Consider the following 22,266-nt stretch of genomic DNA (forward strand, 5'->3'; position numbering starts at 1 on the left):
CTGGGTACGTGTGGCAATGAGAGACCCGGAAGGGCTTGGCTTTCTAGCCCGGGGCACGGGGACCCTGCCTGGAGCTGGTGGAGGAACGCAGCCCAGCCTAAGAAGTCGCCTGTGTGTGCCCAGAGGTCTGACTCAACTGACCCCGAGTGCAAGCTCTCTACCTGAGGCTCTTGCTCTGATCCTACCTGCCCACCAGGTCCACCCAAGAACCTAATTTCTCAGGAATGTACACAGCTTCCAACAAGTGGGGACTAGGACTCCTTGATATGTAGGGGTGGAGCCCATTTTTGAGCCTCGGGAAACCTCAAGTGGCCAGTAGAGGGCTGGAGGGGGGCGGGGATTGTGGTGAGGGGGTGTCGGTGACTGCTGGTGCCCTCTTGTGGCCAGATTGGGTATTGGCAAGAAAGAAGCTGCAGAAGAGACAAGGTTGAATTTAGGGGGGCAATAATAATTATTACAATAACCACTATAAAATAATATTATAACAGTATATATTCATTAGCATTTGGACAGTGTGTATTAACTATTTATCCAGCACTCTTATAAGTGCTTTATGCTTACTGATTTGCACAACCCCTAATATAAACACTATTATTACCTCTGTTGAGACAATGAGGAAACTGAGCATAGAAAGGTTAAGTTAGTTGTCCAAGGCCACACAGCAGACCAGAATTCCAATTCCAAGGAGCATGGCTCCAGAACCTTTGCTTTCAACTGCCATGCTGAGACTCAGTCCCATTTTTGGGGTTGCCAGTAAAATAAAGGATGCCAGTTTAAATTAGGATTTCAGATAAACAACAAGTAATTTGTTAGCACAAATACATTACATGCAATATTCTGGTCATAGTTATGCCAACAAAGTATTCATCCTTTATCTGAAATTCTCGTTTAACTGGGGTCCTGCGTTTTTATTTGCTAAATCTGGCAACCCTAACTTGCAAGGCACTTTTTTCTTCCAAGTGCCATCACACACATTACTTCATTTAAACCTTCCAGGAAACCTAGCTTCAGATTCCTCAGTCCTCTCCCAATATTTTCCCTTTTTTTTTTTTCAAATGAAGAAATTGAGGCACAGAGAGAGGAAATGACTGGCTAAGAGATGACAGAGTTGGGGACTGACGTTCTCCAATTCTAAAACCATCGGATGTTTTCCACTTTAATGGGAGAGAAGAGCTAGAAGCAGAATGCTGCCTTAGAACTCTCCCTTCTCGGCCGGCTCCTCCGCCCGGGTCTGCTCGGCGGAAACTGCTGGCTTCCCCAGAGACGCCGGCAACCCCGAGGGCCTTCCAGGGCTGAGGGTGCGGCGGGCAAGTGCAGACAGCTCTCCAGCCTCTCGCCCAGCCCCCGCTGACCCCTCCAGGCAGGCAGGAAAGAATCTGCTCCCAGAGCCAAGGGAGCCCGCTGTGAGGTTTGAGCAACTCCCTCAGGGGGCCCCCCGGCCTCCCCAGGACTGTTCACCTGCTGCTCTGTGCGCAGACAGCCTCGAGCCCAGCTGCTGAGGTTGCATCACCTGCAGCTAAAATGGCCCAAGAGCCCTGGCAGCCAAAAGACAATGGGAAACCTGCCCCCAGGGAGCCTCCCAATCTTCCTGCCACCTTCTGGGAATATGGCTTCCCTCCTTTGCATTTTTCTCTCTGGACTGCAGATCTGCCCCCACCCCCAAATCCCCGGCTCTTCCTTCTCCTTCTCTGTCATCATCGACAATCCTGTCACCTTCCCCACCCAGGCTGGTTGACTCTAATAAGTAGTTAAAGCAGTTTCCGGGCTGGGACCCCCTCTGGGGAGCAGGCTGGGGTGTTCTGCTGGTATGTGCCCCAGCAGGTTTTTCTTTATCAGCCTCGAGATCAGCCTGGAGCCTGTCTGACCTGCCCCCCCCCCCCCTCAGGGAACTGGAGCTAGAGGCAGAGCCAGGTCAGAAGCTGGCCTTAGGGGCAGGGCTGCTGTGGTCCCACCGGGGCCCACAGGGAAAGCAATGCACAAAGCCTCCTGTGTCCTCCTGTGTCCGGGGCTGAACTGCTGAGAGGCTGGTTGGAGTCCCCTACTGTGGGTGGAGGCCCAGCTCCTCGGAGGAGAGATGCTAGGTGGGGAGGTGTTTGTCGGTAGGACCCGGTACAGCCTGGTCCTCTCCCACGTCTGGGAGGGGCCAGCGCCAGAGACAACAGCTGGGCTGGTCTGCAAAAGAGGTCATCTGACTGGCTGCTCTGCCCGGCCTGCACACGCCCCCTCCGCTCTACCAGGCTGCAGGGGAGCTGGGGACCACACAGCCAGGCCACCAGGCTGCCAGGCCACGCCTCGCCCCCAGCACTTCTGGGTAAGCCCTGGACTGGGGCCCTCATGCTGGGGACCCCTTGTCGATCCCTTGGGGGAGGGAGGATTGAGTTTTTCCTTTCCACCAGGAGTGCCTGCTTCCTCTCCCAGGCCCCATGCGCCCACCTCGGCTCAGCGACTGCACCTGCTGACGGACAGATTCCAGCCTGAGACGCCGAGAGGCGGACGCCCAGGTAGGGGGCTCTGTGGGCAGGGACTGGGGGGCTTGCTTCCGGGCGGCAGCCGGAGGAAGGCGAGGTTAGGAGGGGTTCTCTCTCCCCCACATACGAACCCTCCCACCTCGCTTCAATGCCCCTTCGCTGCTCCAGGGGTTCCCTCGGCTGAGAGCCCAGCCAAGCCGTGGAAAGAAGGGACAAAGCACCTCGGACCAAGGCTGGGGGGCCTTGGGACTAGCCCTGGAGTTGGGGAGGGTTTGGTGGGTGCTGGTCCCAGCAGGGTCACTGCTCGTGCTTGCTTCCTGAAGGAGGGGCAGGGAGGGTCTCCCCTCGCCCTTCCGCCGCAGCTCCAGTTCTGCTTCCCAAACCTGCCAAGCAGGTTGATGCTATTTTTTTCCTGCAGCAAGGGAAAGGACCAGGCGCAGGGGGCCCCGGGCTTCAGGGTCTGAGGGGAGCAAAGAAGCCCTAGGGGGCCGCAAAAGTCGCCTCAGGTAGCTCCTGCTCTCTTTCCCAGGGCCGAGAGTGGCACCATGTCTGTGACCAGGGGGACGACGGTACCGTCGCTGACCCAGGAGATCCTCGGCCACCTGGGCCTTGCCAACAAGGTCGGCTGCTGTTGGGACTTGAGGAAACGTTGTTAGGATATGAACTCAGGGGGTGGGAGACTGGGAGACGGTGGGGGAGAGGGAAGAGAGCGCAGGCCCCCGAGGCCCTGCCGAGGCCGAGCTCTGGGGAGGGCTGAGGGCAGACCCGCCGTGCCCCCTCCCCGTGCCATTCGCCCTGCGCCTTTACAGACCGCAGCCTGGGGGACCTTGGGCACCCTCAGGACCTTCCTGAGCTTCAGTGCGGATAAGGATGTGCAGAGGCTGCTGCGCGCCATCGCAGGCCAAGGTGAGCCTGCCCCCGCTCGCCCGTGGGGTCTACGGAGCCCGGAAGGAGGAGCTAAGGGTGCTCGATACATGCTCGCTGAACGCCGCGATTCCTGCATGTCAGGTACCCTGGTAGGTGTGTCATGCCCAGTCTCACAATACCCCTGTGAGGTAAGTCTTATTATCCGTCTTACGGATGAGGAAAGGAGCTCCGGCAGGTGAAAAGGCTTGCCCACGTCCACGCAGCTCCTAATAGCAGAGCTGGGATCCTGCTCTGAGTCTGCCAACTCCAAAAAGCCTTTTCTTTTCCTACCACACCAGGCCACCTTTCCCTAAATTTGAGTCACATCTGCGTGTTGTTTATTTGCACCTCCTTGTAAAGACCAAATGGAAGTGGAAGAACAACTGGAAGGGGCTCTGCTCCTTCTCTTCTCAGCCCTCTCCCAGACCTGGTTCTCTCCTGCCCTGAGGCTCCGAGGTGGTAGAATGGGGGATCCCAGCCCCGGGAAGCCCCTGGCAGAGCCCGGCTTACAGCCCAGCTTCCCCTCGGCTCAGGTGTGGACCGCAGCACCATCGTGCAAGTGCTGACCAATCGGAGCAGAGAGCAGAGGCAGCTCATCTCTCGAGTCTTCCAGGAGCGCACCCAGCAGGTCAGACTGCTCGGGCTTCCCAGAAACAGTGGAGGGGGTGGGAAGCCCCCGGAGGATTTGGGGGTGAGCAATAGCCACGGAGGCCAGCCCCTGCCCTCTGGCTAAACGGGGCACCTGCCTGTGGTGCAACCCAGCCAAGGACCGTGGGATGCAACCAGCTCTCCCCAAACCTCCACCCACTTCCGGGGCCTTCGCCCTCACGCCTGAGCCCCTGCCACGGGGACCGTTTATTGCAGGACCTGCTGAAGTCCCTGCAGGCGGCCCTCTCTGGCAACCTCGAGAGGATCGTGGTAGCTCTGCTACAGCCTGCAGCCCAATTCGATGCCCAGGAACTGAGGGCAGCTTTGAAGGTACCGGGAGAAGAGAATTGCCCGGGTATCTGGGAAGTGACCAATGAAATACAGCAATGAGAATATTCAGTTGGAGTGACCCTCTCCCCAACTATAAAATTTTGGAATAACAAGAGTTGGAAGAAGGGGAGAATGGATACTGGGCAGTAATTGTCAAATCTCTGTCACAATACAAAACAGATGACACGTGAAATTTGAAGGGCCTACCGACAGGCCCCTTAGAAAGAAGTGGTCAGTGTCTGTCCTCTGCCCCTGTGTCTGCCATCCTAATGACATGACCCCTCTCAGAGCGGACTCCCGATTTCTTGTAGGGCTCGGTGTCTGCTGAGGATGTGGCGGTGGAAATTCTCGCCACCCGAGCCCCACCCCAGCTGCAGGAGTGCCTGGCAGTCTACAAACATGGTAAAAGCACAGAGGGAAGGGGCTTCACGAGCTGCAGAGGGACCGAGAGGACGGTCCACTCCCCTCCCGCACTCCCTGCGGGCGAGCTCTCTGGGAGCCCGACACTCCACGCTCTGTTCCCTTGGAGTCTCTCTCCACTCCCCCACCAGTGCCTCAGTCTCCCCGGGGGAGGAGAACCAGGTGTGAGCAAGCAAAGAGAGGCAATGTTTCACGCTCTCAGTCTGGGGGCTCTCAGTCTGGGGCTCCAGGGCTAATTCCAGAGTAATGACAGCGCGGGGCACTGTGGACACTCTGGTAGGCCCTGGCGTACCCGCGTCTCCTTGCCAGGCCCTTGCTGAACTGCCATCGCATCACACCCCAGGCTGGATGGAGCCTCGCTGCAGCCTGGGAGGGCGCGGGCACTGCTCCTCCAGCCTGGGGGCCCCCTCCCAGGCCCCTGGCGACTGCCTGCCCTGCCTGGCTGCCACCTGCCTCGCCCACCACTTTTGTCACTAGCTTTTTCTCCTCGTTTTACCACCACTCCCCTTTTCTTGCTTTCTCAAGCTCTCCTTTGATGTGCAATCTTGTACTATCTTTTTAATCTCTCTCCACTCTCTCTGTTTAGGCTTCTGTTTTTCTCTTTCCGGCTCCTTTACTCCCTTTCCTGCTCATTCCCTTCTTCAAGTCCTACCACTCACATCATTTTTCCTCGCCTCCACCAAGGGGCCAGGCCCTAGCCATCTTGCCTCCTACTCTGGGTCCCCCCATTCCTCTTCATGACCGAGCTGTTGCTCTAACAACAGATGTCTCCTACGCCTTTGAAATGAGGGCACCCGCCCCGATGCCCACAGTATGTGTTCCTCGGAGCTGAGCGATGTTTTCCGGGCTGCAGTGATGGTCCTTCTGCCTTACATCCTGGAGTCAGCAGCCACCAAGCTACTCCAAGCAGGAGGCCACAGGGCTGGCAGGGTAGAGTGGGGCAGGCCTTTGGACACACTGGGGAAAAATCAGGAAGATTCAGAGAGCTCCCGACCCCACCCCAGATTTCCAGGTGGAGGCTGAGAAGGACGTCAAGTCTGAAACCAGTGGCATCTTGCAGAACCTGCTGCTGGCCCTGGCCAAAGTAAGGAGGATGTGCCTGCAGGGGAGGGCAGTTACACTCACGAGACAGGGGGAAGGGACAGAATGGGGAGCACTGCTGTGGTGTAAGGGACAGGAAAGGGCTTTGGGTTTGTTTTGCTGGATGGACCCTCGAAGAGTTCTCCTGAGAACAGGTCCTCTTCCTAGGGGCGGCGTGGGAGCTACTCTGGAATTATTGACTACAACCTGGCAGAACAGGATGTCCAGGTGAGCAGGGGGCTGGGGTAATTTGCATAGCCATCCAAAGACACCCTGCCCCACCATATCTCAAAGCCTATGTACCCATTTGTCCTGCCGACCTGTCCCCTGCCTTGGGGAAGGGAGTCCTCAGTGACCAGAGGTGGGGTTGGGGTGTCAGGTAGCATCGTCCCTGCAGCCTTTCACTCCCCTTGTTTCTGCCTCCTGAACCCCCAGGAAGCGAGTTCCTCAACAGAAAGATTCTCCTCGCCTTGGCAGTTGGGTGGGAGAACCTACCTCAGGCCCTCCCTTAGAGCTTGTTTAACTCCTTTTGTACAAGGATTTTTCCAAATTGGGGAATAGTGCTGTGCGGTTAGAGTCCCTAAGTCCTGTTCCTTTGTTTAAAGGCACTAAAAACAAAACAAAACCAAAAACTAATTTTACATTTAATCCCATCCTTCTTCTACCGTATGTTGATGGATCCTGGGGATATCATAACCACAGCTCCCCAGCTCCCAACCAATGATCTGACCAGTGATGACTGGAATCGAACATCCCCCAGATATGGTGAGGGTGGAGTTTGCTGCAGAACGAGGCATTCAAACGGGAGAACAAACCACTGTCTTTTACCTGCTAGGCTAGGGCAGGGAGGCACTGGGTAGCCGATGCCCCCAAGTCTATGACAGGAACTGCAGCGTCTTCCTCACTGGCTGAGGCTGCCCGTCTCCTCCTGCCGCAGGCAAGGACTTAGCCTGGAGAAGCGTCAGGGGTTGATGGAGGAAGGGGTAGTGAGACGGAGGGCGCGGTGACTCTGGTCTGGGAGGTCAGGAGAAGTGGGCAAGGGGCAGATCGGGGGCTTGGACCGGTGGCTGGGCAGAGTTCTGAGGCTCTCAGCTGGAGGCACAGCCCCACAGGCAAGGCCCCCCCTCCTTTCCAGGCCCCAGGGGCAGGGCGGAAGGAGCCACAGGGGGCGCGAGATTCATCAAGACTTCCCCGCAGGGTCCACACCGGCAGTGTGGGACCCTGTCCTGGGGTCCTTGTCCACCACCCCCTTCCTTGCTCTCCTGCCTCCCAGGCATTACAGGGGGCTGACGGACCCAACACAGAGGGGACGTGGGTCCCCATCTTCACCCAGCGAAATCCGGAACACCTCATCCGAGGTACACAGAAGCCTTCTCGTCCCCCAGCTTGCTCTAATGATGAGGAGGGTGGGGAGGGCTCGTTCTTCTCTATGATGATTAACCTCCTCTGCCAATTTATTTTCCTAACTACCTCCCACACGCACCGCAAGTGTTTGAGCAGTTCCAGCGGCACACTGGACAGGAGTTGGAGGAGGCTGTCCGGAAGCGTTTCAAGGGAGACGCTCAGGCAGCTCTGCTTGGCCTAGGTGGGGGCCTGCTCGGCCTGGGGGGTGGGCAGGGTCTCTCCTGGGTGGGGAGTGGAGCCCTAGCTACTTCTCTCCATCTTTCCCTCTTTGCTTCCAGCCTCGGTGATCAGGAACACACCACTATACTTCGCTGACAAACTTCACCAAGCCCTCCAGGTGAGAGGGACACTCCTTTCCCCTCCCTGGGGATCAAAAACTGGGAGACACCTCCTGGGTAGGAGAAGGAAAGTCTCAGGCTGCTACTAATGTAACAATCTCATATATACTTTACAAACATATAGTAGCTTTCTGCCCCTGGGTTTACCAAGTGTCTTTCTTGTCAAGGATAGAGCAGTGTGCTGGGGGTACAGCTGTTAACCCATAACAGAACTAAACCTAAAATTCTGGCCTCACTTGTGTCTAGGTGGCCAAATGTAGATACGGATTTGCTCTGTAAGTCAGTGCTTTGTCCAGTTTCAGTTGTTGCCAGAATGATGATGATTGAAACAGTAGTAAGAATAATAACAAGAGCCAGAATTTCTTAGGTGCTCATAAGCCAGAGTCTGTGCTGACCTTGTTTTCTAAAGGAAAAAACGGAAGCACAGAGAGGCCAAGTACCTCGTCCAAGTTCACATAGCTAGTTCATGGTGCTGTCTTCCTACAGAAGACATAATGGTTCTGTACGACATTTAACTGCCACGTGTCAACTCCTGGTCTTCTATGTCATAAGAGTTCCTAGCTCCCAGGGCCACCTCTCTCCAAACTGTGGTCAGATTTTGTTCTATATTAATGATGCCAAAATTGGAAACCACGGTTTGAGTAATTTCATCAAGAGGATCCCAACAGTCTGCTGACTGAACTAGGTGTCCTATTAGTAAAGTTGTCCCCAAAATTATAGATTAAAAAATTCACCAAGTTAGAGAAAATGTAAAACTTGAAGAAGACAAAAGCAGTTATCATCTCGACAGATGGAAAGGTTTTCTGTATACTGGTTGAGAAACCATCCAAGCCTTGTGACAGCTACTCAAAAGGCTGTAGCACACATAAGCTCTTTTTCTGTCCTCCAGACACCTCCGTCTGACAGATTATTGTACTTGTTCAATAAAGACTGTAAAATTATAATGAGTCAACACTAAGTTTCATCTGAAGAGTGGTGGTTGTCTGTCTAAATTTCTGCCAATCAAACAAACTTATACACCAGCAGTAAATGATTGTAATGTATTTAGATGACAGGCCCCACACTCTCAAATGAAAAACACCAGATTTATCTTAGAGATAGGAGTCAGAATAATGATAAAGATCCATTTATCTGCAATTTTAAAGAGGGAAAACTCAATCAGGATATTTCTATACTGTTCTTTTATGAGAGAGATATGAATACCAAGACTGTGTTGAATATTTATTAAGTCCTCAGTGAAGGCTAAGGATTTGGGGCATGATTGGACCAATGTGAACCACATAACGAGTGTTCATTATGAAAATCCTGGGGCAGGATGAGATGCCAAATACCTTCTGAAGTATCAAGAAGACCAGAATTATGTTTACTAGCTTTGGTGTAAAGGGTACTTTATTATATTCAAATTCTTGAAAATGGATCTCCTGTAGATGGTAGAGATGAGAAGTACACCAATGAGAATATTCAGTTAATGAGTGACTCCCTCCCCAACTATACAACTTTGGAAAAACAAGAGCTGGACGAAGGGGGAGAATGGATAATGGAGAGTAATCGGCAATCTCCATCACAGTACAAAACTGATGACATGTGAAATTTAAAATAAAGTGCCAGTAGGCCTACCGACCATTAGGTAATGAGTCCAAGTGAAATATACCATTCTGTTTTTACTTCATCACTTTCTTTTGTTTCTTCATGGGAGTTTATGATCTGTGGGGAGCCCATAAGTGTGGGCTGCAGGCAGTGCTGGGAAGGGTCTCATGAGTCAAGTGACTCAGGAAGCTCTGAAAAAGAGGATATTAGGAAACGGTGACAGCACGAGTGCATATTTCTTGACACAAATAGGATCTTTGTAACCAAAGCTTTTATTTAGAAATCTTTCATAGTAATGCATTATCATCCATTATAATGCATGACTTGATGATTTACTGTACCTCTGTTATTTCCAAACTGAACCCTCCATTACTTTGACCAAAAGGCAGGAGGCCTGGTAGAGGTGTAGGAGGAGCACAGTGATATCAAACCCCAGGGTCCAACAGAGAGAGAGAGAGAGAGAGAGGGAGAGAGAGAGGTGTAGAGAAGGGCACATGATGTAGCCCCGATTGGTCAGCATCAGTACTGAAGGCACACAACCCTAATTCCTGCCACAGCCCCATCACCTCCGTTTGCAAGTAAGGTGGGGAATTCTCCTTGGACAGTCACTGGTTTTCCTGCTGGAAGTCTTCATAGGCAGCAAGGCCTTGCTGTGGGCATACTGGCTTCTGCCCACTGCTGAGCTCGGAGGGAGCAAAGCCCTCAGCTAGTGGCAGGCCCCTGAAACTTGTAGGGGGAACAAGAGAAACACTCCAGCTGCTCCCACAGGAGACAGGTCGCTCCCGCTGCATCGTCTTCCACGAGGACTAACATCGCCCCGAGAGAAATGCACTTCTCTTTGCCTTTGACTCCCACCTCACCTCCACTTCCTAGAACAATTCACCGTGTGGTCCAGTCCCCACACGGAGTGATAATCTTCCTCACCACCACCCTGCAATCTGTTTCGTCCTCTGCCAGGAAACCGAGCCCAGTTACCAAGCTCTGATGCGCATTCTCGTCTCTCGAAGTGAGACTGATCTCCTAAGCATCCGAGCAGAGTTCAAGAGGAAATTTGGGAAGTCCCTTTACTCTTCTCTCCAGGTGAGTCTTGGCTAGTTCTCGGCCTGGAGCCCCAGAACCTCTCCATCCAACCTCCACCCCCAGGGCCCCCCCGCACAGAGCTGAGCATATCTATGCCCTGTAGAATGAGTTCTTGATTAATTCAATGTAGGCCTCCTGGCAACAGGGAAGATCTTTCTCTCCCAGCTGAGTTATGGACCAGGCCGAGGAAGGGGACAGAGGGCTTGGGCCATGGCTGTGGTGGCTCTTTCTAGCATTTGACCCCCTTGTCTGCAGGACGCAGTGAAAGGGGAGTGCGGGTCGGCCCTGCTAGCCCTATGCAGGGCTGAAGACATTTGAGTCCTCCCCGCCCCGCACCCCACCATGACACTCAAGGATTGGACAGTCCCAGGTTTGGCTGAGCCTGCAGGAGACCAGCTGGGCCTCCAAACATGTCAACCCCTCCTGATCACTACATGCTCCAGCTTCTTGTTGAGGCTGGAACTCCACATTTCTTTTAAAGTCCCCTAATCCCTCATCCCAAACAGATGTCTGCACGTGGGACACCTAGCTCTGTCTTGGGTAATGAGTAATAGGATCTCTTTGACTGTTCCTGCCCCCCTCATTTTTCTTCCCAGACCCTTTCAGCTTGGAACTTGACTTCTTTTGATAAACTTTGCTATGGTTTGTGTTCCCGATTGAAGTTTGGGTGGAGCAGGACATGGGCTAGGAGGGGCCCTAGAGTCGAAGGTGTCTTTGATGTGCACTTGTTTTTGGCTCCGGTTAGCAACACTCCCCATTTCCCCTTCCCTCCCCTCTCTCTCTTCCCCAGGAAATTTCAGGTAAAATCATTGGCAGGCAGGCACCAGGATGAGGTAAAAAATGAGGATAAATGGCTAGGATGAGAGGGAGGCCAAAGGTAGCAAAGGACCATCTCTATGAACTGGGGAGCAAGCAGAAGGTCATGCTGCCCTCCCAGCCTACGAAGTCTTGGGGGAGCCGGCAGCACAACTCCCAAAGCATTCAGTCCAAAGCAGGGACTGGAAACCGACCCCCAAAATTAGAGCCCTGTTTCCCATAGAAGACCTGGCAAAACGAGCCAAACAAAAACAAAAAGGCAGGCTTCGGCCGCTCTCCCTGCTAGGGACCTTAGACCTCTTTTTGCATTCCTCCATTGGGGTCAAATAGTCAACCCCATTCCTGCAGGTTAAGGCAAACAACAGATCTCAGGAAAGAAGTTTTATTTTCCAAACCCCTAGGAAGGCATTACAAATAATGACAATAGAAACCCAAATCAAACCCTGAAACAAATGGAGACAAGCCTGCTGGGAAGCCAGGAGGCCCAGCCAGTCAGGGATGGTAAGTGAGGGAGAAGCATTCTCGACACGGGCCTCACCTGGAGCCCAAGTCTGAATATTAGTGTGACTGTTCTGGGGAAAGGGAGTTGGGGATCAGAAATCCTCACCTCACCAACCCCAATGTTACCCTGGATAGAGGAAGAGAAGGCAGCAGCACATGAGGGCAAGGACCTTACCGAGGCTGACCGTGGCACTTACTACCCGCCCTGATCCCCAACAATCCACAAATAAGTTAGCCTGCACCTCTCAGGGGTTGAGGAGGGCGAGCAAGCAAAACAGCCACAGTGACAACCTCTGGAAGAAGGGCCAGGTCAGCTTGGTACCGGGGCAGAGCTATAGGAGAACACAGTCTGACTCCTGCTTCGGCCTCTGCCGCCGCTCCCCGGCTGGCCGTCCAGATGTGGCTCCTCTCCCCTGTATCAGATTTAACAATTATTTAATCATCATCAACCCTGGAGGAGCCCCAGGCAGAGATCCTAGAAGGGGGCTGGGGGCCAGCCCTGGGAGAGGGGAGGGGAGAGAAGAATAGGAAGGGCTCCACAGAGAGAGCCAGGCAGGAGAAGGGCCCTGAAGGAAAACCTCGAAGAGACAAGTGCAGGAACTACGTGCTGGCCCGGGGGAAGCAGGGCTGAGACCCTGGGAGGTGGGCACAGGCCAGAGGAGCAGCGCTAAGGGCTGAGCACAGCAGGCTCACCTGCGGTGAGGGGGCCCGGGGGTGGGCCAGCTGGACGGTTTGCTGCTGCTGATACTCCTCCTGCTGAAGCTGCTGGGCCAGCTCCAAGTCGCTGAGACCCAACGCGCCTTGTGGCTGCTGCTGCAATGACAAGGCGATCAGGTAGTCCTGGAGAGGGGGGCGAAGAACAAGAGCTGTAAGGTGGGCCGAGGCCTGGGAGGCTATTCAAGCCAGGCTTCCCACACAGTCCTTCCCCATCCCTCAAACTCTCAAGCTCCTTCTCCCTCCACCACAAAGTACACAGCCAAGTGTATTACCGGTGGTGCCAGCGAACACACAACAAACCAGGAGATGGTCTGAAGGTAACGAAAGAGTGAAGGGCCATGGGTGTCCTACATTATGGTCTCTAAATGATAAAATGCACGCAGCGCATCTGTGGCAAAAGGCCTTTCCCACCGTCCCACACACCTGGTCTACTTGCCGCTGCAAATTTTCTGGGGAGCCACTCCCACCTTCTGCTCCACCGCCCTTGTCCAGAGAGTGACTGAGGTGGAAGTCGGAGTCACAAAAGCAGCTGTCTCCATCCACATTGTGCAGGCTCTCCCATACCACTTGCTCCTCCTGCAGGAAGCCCTGGTCAGTGACCAGTAGGTACAGGTGACTCTGCAAAGAGGAGGACGGGGCTAATTGGCGGGACAGGTGATAGAGAGGCAGTTTCCGGCCGGAAATCACCTGACATAGCCAGCTGGAGACCATTCGAATTAACTGATGTGCGGGCTGGAACATGTCGGCGTGAGCATGTGGGGATCTCCAGACACGCGTGGCTATGGGAAGAGGATGGGCTTTCGGAGGGTGTGTCCAGTTGGGGGGAGGTGTGGTGGTCAGTGTGGTCAAGCACAGAATCCTCAGGGCTGAGGTGCCACATAAGCCTCTGCTTCCCATGGTGGTCTGGGCTCTCCTGAAGGCTATGAGGATCAATCCCTTGACCCAAAGACCTCTCCCTCTTCTACTCAATTCCTAGAGAGCTTAGGCAATTCTAACTTGGAGAGGCTATAGTATTGTTCAAAAATTCCACCGCCCCTTCCTGGGGGAGGATTATAGTCTCCTGCCGGGTTGATGGTGGGCTTCGCCCCGTGGCTTGCACTGGCCAGTGAAGGGGAAGCAGAAATGACACGTGTTGTTTCCAGGCAGGAGCATTAGGAGCTAGTGCGTCGCGCCCCCTCTCTCTTTCCCCCCAGGTATTCCACATAAAGGCTGTTCTGTCAGCCTGGGTTCCAGAGTGAAGATGGTGTGGAGCAGAATTGCAGCCAACTCACAATGGATGTGCAGCATGAGCGAAAAATAAACCTTTGTTGTGGTAAACCTCTGGGATCTTAGGGGTCATTTGTTATTGCAGCTTAGTCTAGCCTCTCCTGACTGAAACACTGAGGCAGGAGGAAGAGGCATAAAGAAATGGTAATGCTCCAACTCCCACTTCCAAATACCCTTGTCACCTTGTGCTTAGTCATAGTGCTAAAGTGGTTGTTTCGGAAAAAGACGCTCAGTTCGCCCTCCTTGGCAGCCGCCGTTAGCTCGCACAGTCCGTGGTAGGTCAGCTGGGCTGCGGTGGTCTCCAGGAACTGTTCTGCAATCAGGCCTGCCAGAAGGGCACAAGATTGGGTGGAACTTGGCTTAACTCCAGAGTCCACAATAGGAAGGACCATCCAGAGAGCCCCTTTGTCAAAAGTCCTAGGGATCCCACCCTCTGAAATCCCTTCTTTGCAGCCTGGTTGTATTCATTCATTCATTCATTTAACAAATACTTGTTGAACACCTACCAAGTGCCAGCTGCACTAGGCATTAGGGAAACTTCAGTGAACAAAACAAATTCCTTGCACTCATGGAGCTTACATTCTAGGAGGATGGGTTAGGGTGGGGAGAGAGGGAGAGAAAATAAACGAGAAACCTGAGCAGCCATCATTGTCTCCACAAATAGCAAGGGCAAAAGTTCCATGGGGAGGGAGTGACTTTACCTTCTGTCACGAGGTTGGTGTCGCTGGAGTGTTTGCAGGTAATGATCTTCTCTACCAGCTGGTTGTAACTCAGTTTCCCAACTGCATTCACAGCCTCAGGACTCTGCAGAGGTGGTAGGATGTAGTAGCACAAAAAAAAACTGAGGTTTTTTCAGGAAGAAAATTAACCAAACCCACTAGGACTGCAGCCCTATAACCAAAGGATCCTAAACTTTTTTTTTAAAGGTTTATTTATTTATTTCTCTCCCCCCCCCCCACAGTTGTCTGCTCTCTGTGTCCATTCGCTGTGTTCTTCTGTGACCGCGTCTATCCTTATCAGCAGCACCAGGAACCTGTGTTTCTTTTTTTTGCGTCATCTTGTTGTGTCAGCTCTTCGTGTGTGCGGCGCCATTCTTGGGCAGGCTGCACTTTCTTTTGCGCTGGGCAGCTCTCCTTACAGGGTGCACTCCTTGCGCGTGGGGCTTCCCTACGCAGGGGACACCCCTGCGTGGCACAGTACTCCTTGTGCACATCAGCACTACGCATGGGCCAGCTCCACACGGGTTAAGGAGGCCCAGGGTTTGAACCGTGGACTCCCACGTGATAGGCAGATGCCCTATTCATTGGGCCAAGTCCACTTCCCCTGAACTTTTGATGACTAAAGACCTGACCCTACTTGTATATGGTTTGCTTGCTTGTATTTGAATGTTACACATTGAAATTCAAGGAATTCTACACTGGGTCTTGCCTCTAAACCAGGGGTTCTTAACAAGGGGTCCATGAACTTGAATTTAAATTAAAAAAAAAACATTATTCTTGTGGGCACGTGTTGGTACGGGTATGGCGTATTTATTAAATAATACACAGTATAGTGTGGACTTAGTTGGGGGTCCATGGAAACAAAAAAGGTTAAGAAACCCTGCTCTATATCTTTATTTCTCCCCTAGGCCAATCTACCTCCTACTTCCACCCCACAAAATGTTGCCTTTCTCATGTCAGCTGGAGCTGAATTAGAGTCTCATGGGGCCCTCCCGCCCTCACCTGTGGGTCAACAAGCCAGCCATGGTACAGAGGTATGCCTAGTAGGTCAAAGACACTGCACTCAGGTGTATACTCAAAATCAGAGACACCTGTGAATCGCACATTGACATCCAGACCTGTGGCCAGTTTGGGCAGCACTGTCATTGCATCGTCCACATTCTGGGGGTAGAAAAGAAAAGGATAAATGTTCTAGTCTCCCCTCCCTCTCCTGCCTCCACTTCCACTTGCAGAAATAAAAAACAAATCCTTCTACTTCACTTCCCTGTTCTCTTGCCAGCCATTCCAGTCCTCCCTTTCCTCAACCCTTCTTTATCTTATATAAATGAACATATTTTCTAGGATAGAGATATACCCTCCTCCTCCTCCTCTTCCTCCTGCAGAAAGAAATCATAGTTCCAAGAACCCTCTTGAGAAGAAGCAGAAAGGCAGATCTTACTAGTCCTGGGTGTCCCCTTACAAACCTGCAAACCGTTATGTCGCAGACCTTTTCCCTCACCTGTTGGAAATTCAGCTGAAGCCCCTCTGACTTCTCTTGGGGCTTGATAGATAGGAGGCAGTCTCCTGCAAGACAGGAGGTCTTATCAGTTTACCCCACCAACTGTTCCAAAAGCTCAGCTTTCTCTTCTCCTGGAGAAGGGGGGTAATGTCACAGAACCACAGATGTTTAGAGCTGGAAAGGGCCTTAGAGTTCAATCCAGCCCTTTCATTTCTCAGAGGAAGAAAGAGACTCATAGAGGTGAAAGGCCCAACCCAGGGTCACGGGCAAAAGCTAAGGGCAGAATGGGCGCTACAACCAAGGACTCCTGACAACTCAACTTTGCAGAGAAGCCCTGCAGCCCCTCACCCTCTCTGCCACAGGGCAGCTCTCAATAGGGAGTTTCTCAATATTTTGGATTTCTAGCTGAGGGGAGAGCTCTGGAACGCCTTGGTTGGGTAATTCCTCTTTAGGGCCCAGTCACTTACCAAGATGGGCCATGAGCTCATCTGATGTGATCACTTCCTTCTGAGGGGGCAGCTTCACCTGGAGGCAGAAGGAGTGACCAAAGGGTTAGCCATGTGTATGCTTTCCCTCACAGACCCAGAGAAAGGAGGGTCCAGGGCAGGATGGGGTGGGAAAGAGAAGGCTTGTAACTGGAGTAAGAGGAATGAATGTGAAATACCGCAAGGCATTCCCATCATGCTAGATAGTAGGAGAAATGGGATTAAGAGAGAAAATTTTTGTTTCATTTTTAAGACCATCTCATTTCAGTTGTTCAAGCTGGAGAAATAGGAAGAATAATCAGCAAAATTTTTGACTGGTCTGAGAAAACCAAGATAATAAAAGAGGTGGGTCTGGGAATATCCCCAATATTTTCTGAGCTCCCATCCAAACTCTTACCTTCCACTGAAGAAAGAGGATGTTCATGATGGCAAGGAGAGGGCAAGGGCCGTTAGTGCTCTGGGTGATGATCGGTGTCCGCTCTCCCTTCCAGGGAATCCACTTCACACAATAGAAATCTGGCTCAGGCTGTTGCGCCCTGGGGGACTGAGGAAGCTCCTGGGGCCCGGAGCACACCCCCACTGTCTCTGCCTCAGCCTGCGTCCCGTGGACCGGCCCTGGTTGGCTGGGGCTACCTTCAGGTGGCGGGGACTTGGGGTTCTCCTGGCCCTCGGCAGGCAGCCGAACTTGGTCTTCTGGCTCCTGTTCTGTGGCCGCCCCCTCAGTGTCTGCGGCATCTTTGTCCTGAAGGTGCTCATCTGGTTCTGACAGGACCTCTTGATTTTCAGGGGTGGCTGCCTCTGCAGTCTTGGCCTTACCAGAGGCTGGCTGCTCAGACTGGTGGTGTTCCATGGCTGGAAGGGAATCAACTGAGGGGCACTAATGGAATTTTTCTTCCCTCCAGGACTTGCCTAAGCCAGGCTTTGTACGCAACGGAGAAAACAGTCCAGGGAGAAGGAAATCATCAGGGTGGAAAGCAAATGGACCCAGGAGAGCCTTGGAAAAGAAATGCAGATGGAGGGCGGGAGAGCGCCTAATCGCACTCCTGACTAAGAGCAGCGCCTTTGTCTTTCTCAGTTTGTGTAAATATGAGGGCCCCAAGCTGAGCAATTTCCACTTCTAACTTGCTGCGATCAGATAGAATCAACGAGAGCACTGGTTTGGGAGGGATGATTCCAGTGGCATTGAAGACATTGGGCGGAGTCTGTGTCCCTGAAACAACAGAGAATGGAGAAAAGACAGAGAGGGAGGGATAGTAAAAAGGAGGAAGAGAGAAGGGAAAGAGATGGAGAATGAAATGTTAAAACTATACTTACGGTTATTAACATGATCTTTAGCTCACCCTGTAATAGGCATCACGTCAGCAGCCCCCTCCACAGCCAGGAGAGGGGTAATTCCTCTGTCCCACATCAAACCCTGCCCCTTGACTGCTCACATCCTGAGCACACACGAGTCTCTTGCATCCTCAGGGATACCTTCTCTGTGCCTTGGCCCAAGGTGCGAAAAGATTAACAGTCACATAGTGCTTGGGGTGGAGGGCGGAGGTGCAGAGAATCAGTGTCATGCCTCTAAAGATGAAACCCTGGTGAGAAAGGAGAAGTCTTTCTCCTCAAAAGGCTCAAGTGAACCTTACACAATCCCAAACCACAGCAAAAAGGTCTAGGGAGCGGCTTCCGGTAGGCTGGAAGGGAAATGTAGGCCACAGGGACTTGAAACAGGCCAGGTCTGTTAAGTAATCAGATTAAGGGCCTCAAGAACACTCTCCTCAAATTCCCCCAGTTGCCTTCTCTTGACAGCTGGAATTGAGAGAGCAACTTCTCAGTCCCCCTTTGTTCAAAAAACGAAGAATGGCCTCAATCCAGAGATACTCTCTTTCCCACTATTTATATGGAATGTGAAAACACGGATTATTGATTTACAGTGAACAGATGCTTCCTCTGCTTCCATCTACCTATGTGTATGTTCTTTATGTCCATTGCCCCCATTTTGCTCACTATAGATGTGAACACTGGTGACCTGTTCAACCTGCTTTCTATCAGCACTAAGCATGGAGTCAAGCAGAGAGACATTTTTTTAATGTGGTGGATGGTAAACAAAAAAAGCCAGAAACTCCGCCCTGTGGAAAACATCTCCCTCGAACCTCCTAGCTCCCTCCCCCTTACTCAGGATGAGAAAATGGGAGAAATCAAGCTTGTTAGAAATCTTTTCTCCAGCTTCTCTCCTAACCCAAGTCAATGCTTCCCTCTCGTAAATAGGCAAAAAATTTAGGGGTAAGGGAGAGCCTCAGAGATAAAGTTGAGGAACATGAAAGTTAATAAAAGAAGCCTAGTCACCCAAATTGATCATCGTCCTGATACGTATAATTTATGCTAGTTGCATCTCATTTACATGTTGTTAATTTAGAATCAGAGTAGCCAAAAATTGCCTGTAAACCTTACACCTTTTCTTCCTGCTGTTTCCCTCACTCTCTTCTTCCTCCCCTCCCAAATGGCACTTAGGATGAGCCTCAGAAGCAGATACAAGAGCCTGGGAAACATAAAAAAGCTTGGAGAAAAGTGGGGTTCATTTCTTTTCGGGCCAGTGCCAGATATGAGCAATAATTAAATGGGGATTGGGCAGCCAGTTGGCTAGAGGTATGAGCCAAAAGAAACCAGGAGCTGGACACCCAAGGGAGCCGTATGTCAGAGAGCTTAGGCATAGCTAAGTGGATTGAGTCTTAGGAGGCAGGGACAGGAAGTGCCATGGAGGGTTTATCACTCTACCAGACATGTTCTTCGTGGAGTGGGTATGAAGGATTTCAGGGCAAGAAAGGCTGAGGGAGAGGGTACTCAAACCAAGATTTCATTCTTTTCCTCCTCTTTCTCAGCTTCTCAAATCCTACACTCTTTCTCAGCTGGAATTATTCTTTGTAGTGGGTGAGGGAGTTAAAATAGCCCAGGCTGCTCCCTATCCAGTGGCAGAAAATAATCAGAAGTCAGCAGAGGAGCAGCATATGAGATGGGCACGTGGCTTCAAGATCACCAGGAAGCTTCTCCTCCGGCAAAGCCCTGCACTGCCCCACCCCACGCTCCTTCTCAGTGTGACCCAAATCCTCCCGCAATAAATAGTTTAGATTTCCGGTCTCTTTAAAAGGAGTAAATGAAGAGACTAAGCAGCATCCCTTTTACACATCCCCCTGCCTGTCTCAGCTCCTCATAGCAATCGCCATTCACAGAGACCAGAGCTGGGAGGGTCGTGTCTACTCCCCAGAGCTGGAGAGGACAAAGAGAGCCAGGGGGTCAGAGAGGGGGGTGCAGAAAATGATCTGAACAAAGTTTTACCTTCCAGAAGTGGGTGCTGTTCCAGGGCTGAGAAGGCGGCTTCAGCTGTGGCAATTCGGTGGGAGAAGGGGACAAGAAGGAGGGGTGCCCCCCTAGTCCCACCTGCCTTCCAGCTGTCAACGGCAGAGCTCGCACAGGTTCAGGAGCGAGCCGAGGTCCTGGCTGGCTCGCCGCCGCTTCCGGACTCACGTCCGCGACTGGGGGCCCGGGAGGAGGGTGGGAGCAGGCAGGGGCGCCGTGCAGGTGCGCCCCCAGCTCCCTCCGAGCGCCTTCAGGAGGCTAGGCGTGTGCGCCAGGCCCAGACTAGGAGCTGGGTTTCAAAGGAAGTTTGTGGTTTTTCTTTCTTCCTCCTTTTCTCTCTCTTTTTTCCCATCGGAACAAAGGAAAATTAATCAAGGGCAAGCTCCCTGGAGCGGGGGCGGCCTGCGCAGCCCTGGAAGATTTCCATCAGGGCTTTCTGACCCGGTCAGCAGCTTGGTGGCCAACAGAGAGGGAGAGAGAGAGAGAGAAACAAGGCGAGAAAAACAACAGACCCTTTCTCTTCGCTCTGTCTGCCGTGGAAGGGACTGGGCGCTTGTGCCTCTCTGGTGAGAATGGGGAAGAGCAAGTGCCCTTGCTGAGAGGGGAGGAGCAGGGCTGGACAGCAGCGGCGTGCCGGATCCAGGGTCCCTCCCTGTGTGTGGCAGCGTTTGGCTCTGGACTCACAGAAGGGCCAAAGGGCTTGATATTTGCACATTTACTCACTCAGTGTAAAAAAAAAATATTCCTGATCCTTTCCAAGTCCTTGGTGTATCATTTATTGCCTAGAAGTGAAACTGGTTGAGCTGAACCCCTGGTAGTGGAGAAGAAGGTGTGGAAAAAGCAGCAAGCTCTGGGAAAAGATGAAGCAGGGAGCGCCCTGGGCCGAGCGCACCCCTAGGCTCTGGTCCTAGCGCACCCCTAGGCTCTGGTCCTTGCTCCCACCACAGACCTCCGCTTCTCAGCACTCACCGCCTCCTAATTCCGAGCTTGGGGAGCTGGAAAAGTTGGCGTGGGCTGTCGGTGGGAAATAAAGGGATGGCTTAGTAAACGGGGGCATCCGAGTACATTAACTTGCAGTACTCTCTACTACCCGGGGCAGGAAAGTGGTAGTTACGGGAGGTTGGAACTGGACTCTACATTCCGACAGGTCCTCCCAGTCTACCTACAGGGCTGCCCCCAGATGGAGTTTCAAGCAATTCTGAAAGCCAAAGAGCAAGGGCAGTTGAAATAATTAGGGGGCAGGGAGCAAAGAACCCAAGTTTCAACAATCCAGAAAAAGAATAAGACGTTTGCCAAGGCTGTAGGAAAAAACGAGGCTACAGATTTGCAAAGGAAGTAGTAGGAGTTTGCAATAGACTGTAGGTATTAAGAAGAGGGCTCAAAGATTATTCTTATGTTTTGTTTTGTTTTTCTCATGGACGACCCAAAGTTGGTGGCAATGAGTCAGTTTGGTAAAGGGGGAAATTTGAGAAAGGAAGATGAAGAACTACTGTTGCCACGTAAAATTAAAGATATCAGCGAGACGCTCGATGAAACATCTGGAAAGATGCAATACTGGTAGTGTGACCTGAGACAGAAGGTTCGGACTCCACAAAAGTAGGTTACTGTGTCACATACATATTTGTGTGTCAGATGAGGGAGCTCAGAAAATTCTCCGTCAATCCTTGGGGGCATCTCGGAGCTCCTGGACTACACTTCCCAGGACGCCCTGCGCCCGATGCTGCCGGGAGACTCTGAAAAGGCGTCCCATGAGCCTCTGGGGCAGAACGCCATGTCCGCCTCCTGGGGGTGGGGTGACGCCCGCTCCCGAGCGCCTGATTACGCACTTCCCCCGGGGGCGGGGCCAAATCGGCTCGTGGTGGGTTCGAGTCCCGCCTCTTGACACTCGCTTCTTACCCCTGGAGTCTCGGGCGGGGCGCTTTCGCGGGTTACCTCTCCTCGGCGAGGGGCGGCGGCGGCACACCTTGGGCTTCACCATGGAGGTTTACCTGCAGGGTTGTCGAGCTGCTCTGCAGGTAACGGATCATCCCTGTCTGTGACCGTAAGGGATGGAACATGGAGTCCGGGAAGGACCGAGATGTGGGATCTGGGGAGCCCCGAAGGTCTGTTGGGAGAAAACAATGAGTCGTGGGGAGGGGACTTGGGGTCTGATCGGGCTTGGGGCCTGAGGACCGAGAACGTGGCTGATGAGGGTGAGAATGCTGCCCAGTGTCCCGGTAATTGGCTCCCGCCTTTGGGGTCTGCCCGAGAGCGGAGAGGAGAAGCCGCGGGTCTGGGTTCCGCACCTGAACTTCTGCTCGCCGTCGCCTGGGTCAGTTCTGCTAAATGACCAGAGCTGTGCCGCCTCCAGCCGTGCCCGGCAGTTGTGTTTATTCCTTTCTCCCCGCCCCTCTTCAGTTCTCCACTCCTGGCCCACCGGCCTCCAGGAGAACCCCGGGGGTATAGAGGGAACCTGTGCCCACGGTTTTATTACCTCTTGAGTGGCTCTTTCTCTCTGGCGGGCTGCATGCATTCTAGATTAGAGGTGGGAAGGGGGCTTTACTTTTAAATCTCTATTTTTAAGCGAAACATACACAGTTAACCGGGGATATCTGTTGACCCACAACCAGCATTTCTTCCTTTGCCTCTGGTTTCCTCCCTTGGCCTTACATAAAAAATTACAAA

At 52.6% G+C, this 22,266-nt stretch overlaps 3 protein-coding genes across 13 annotated transcripts in view; 2 read left to right on the plus strand and 1 right to left on the minus strand.

The window, feature by feature from the left end:
• Positions 1-1,945: 1,945 nt before the first annotated feature.
• Positions 1,946-13,612, plus strand: ANXA9 (annexin A9). Of its 3 annotated transcripts, none has more exons than XM_058275353.1 (14): positions 1,946-2,311; positions 2,397-2,501; positions 2,998-3,088; positions 3,278-3,374; positions 3,908-4,002; positions 4,239-4,352; positions 4,664-4,754; positions 5,777-5,856; positions 6,021-6,080; positions 7,126-7,210; positions 7,342-7,437; positions 7,535-7,593; positions 10,139-10,261; positions 13,489-13,612. In XM_058275353.1, the coding sequence occupies exons 3-14, from the start codon at positions 3,014-3,016 to the stop codon at positions 13,531-13,533; spliced, it is 1,020 nt and encodes a 339-aa protein (XP_058131336.1). In that variant the 5' UTR covers positions 1,946-2,311; positions 2,397-2,501; positions 2,998-3,013; the 3' UTR covers positions 13,534-13,612. The 3 variants fall into 3 exon arrangements, with proteins under 3 accessions (XP_058131336.1, XP_058131334.1, XP_058131335.1); XM_058275351.2 differs by lacking the exon at positions 13,489-13,612 and adding an exon at positions 10,517-10,917 and having other exon boundaries at positions 1,949-2,311; XM_058275352.2 differs by lacking the exon at positions 13,489-13,612 and adding an exon at positions 10,517-10,917 and having other exon boundaries at positions 1,949-2,311; positions 2,419-2,501.
• On the minus strand, positions 8,966-21,582 carry MINDY1 (MINDY lysine 48 deubiquitinase 1). Of its 8 annotated transcripts, none has more exons than XM_058275335.2 (10): positions 21,499-21,582; positions 16,661-17,473; positions 16,246-16,303; positions 15,779-15,843; positions 15,283-15,441; positions 14,263-14,365; positions 13,744-13,886; positions 12,719-12,913; positions 12,272-12,391; positions 8,966-11,991 (listed from the first exon to the last, which is right to left on the minus strand). In XM_058275335.2, exons 2-10 carry the CDS (start codon positions 17,111-17,113, stop codon positions 11,911-11,913), a joined length of 1,377 nt encoding a protein of 458 aa, XP_058131318.1. In that variant the 5' UTR covers positions 17,114-17,473; positions 21,499-21,582; the 3' UTR covers positions 8,966-11,910. The 8 variants fall into 8 exon arrangements, with proteins under 8 accessions (XP_058131318.1, XP_058131317.1, XP_004456086.2 ...); XM_058275334.1 differs by having other exon boundaries at positions 8,966-9,372; positions 19,582-21,506; XM_004456029.4 differs by having other exon boundaries at positions 19,582-21,506.
• Positions 21,502-22,266, plus strand: part of PRUNE1 (prune exopolyphosphatase 1) — a 32,823-nt gene continuing 32,058 nt past the window's right edge. The window contains exon 1 of one of the 2 annotated variants that reach the window (XM_058275343.2): positions 21,502-21,617. In XM_058275343.2, coding sequence (XP_058131326.1) covers positions 21,579-21,617 — 39 coding nt within the window. In that variant the 5' untranslated portion in view covers positions 21,502-21,578. Of the gene's footprint in view, positions 21,705-22,266 lie in introns of both variants that reach the window. The other variant, XM_058275342.1, reaches the window with a different exon arrangement.

The sequence above is a fragment of the Dasypus novemcinctus genome, chromosome 13 (genome assembly GCF_030445035.2).
Source record: "Dasypus novemcinctus isolate mDasNov1 chromosome 13, mDasNov1.1.hap2, whole genome shotgun sequence".
Taxonomy (NCBI): Eukaryota; Metazoa; Chordata; class Mammalia; order Cingulata; family Dasypodidae; genus Dasypus; species Dasypus novemcinctus.

Coding starts and splice junctions, on each gene's coding strand:
- ANXA9 (XM_058275351.2), top strand. CDS start 3,014: ATGTCTGTGACCAGGGGGACGACGGTACCGTCGCTGACCCAGGAGATC. Junction 4,755..5,776: donor CCTGGCAGTCTACAAACATG/GTAAAAGCACAG, acceptor ACCCCACCCCAG/ATTTCCAGGTGGAGGCTGAG. Junction 5,857..6,020: donor TGCTGCTGGCCCTGGCCAAA/GTAAGGAGGATG, acceptor TCCTCTTCCTAG/GGGCGGCGTGGGAGCTACTC.
- MINDY1 (XM_058275332.1), bottom strand. CDS start 17,113: ATGGAACACCACCAGTCTGAGCAGCCAGCCTCTGGTAAGGCCAAGACT. Junction 15,844..16,245: donor TGAGCTCATGGCCCATCTTG/GTAAGTGACTGG, acceptor CCTGTCTTGCAG/GAGACTGCCTCCTATCTATC. Junction 14,366..15,282: donor GCTGGCTTGTTGACCCACAG/GTGAGGGCGGGA, acceptor CCACCTCTGCAG/AGTCCTGAGGCTGTGAATGC.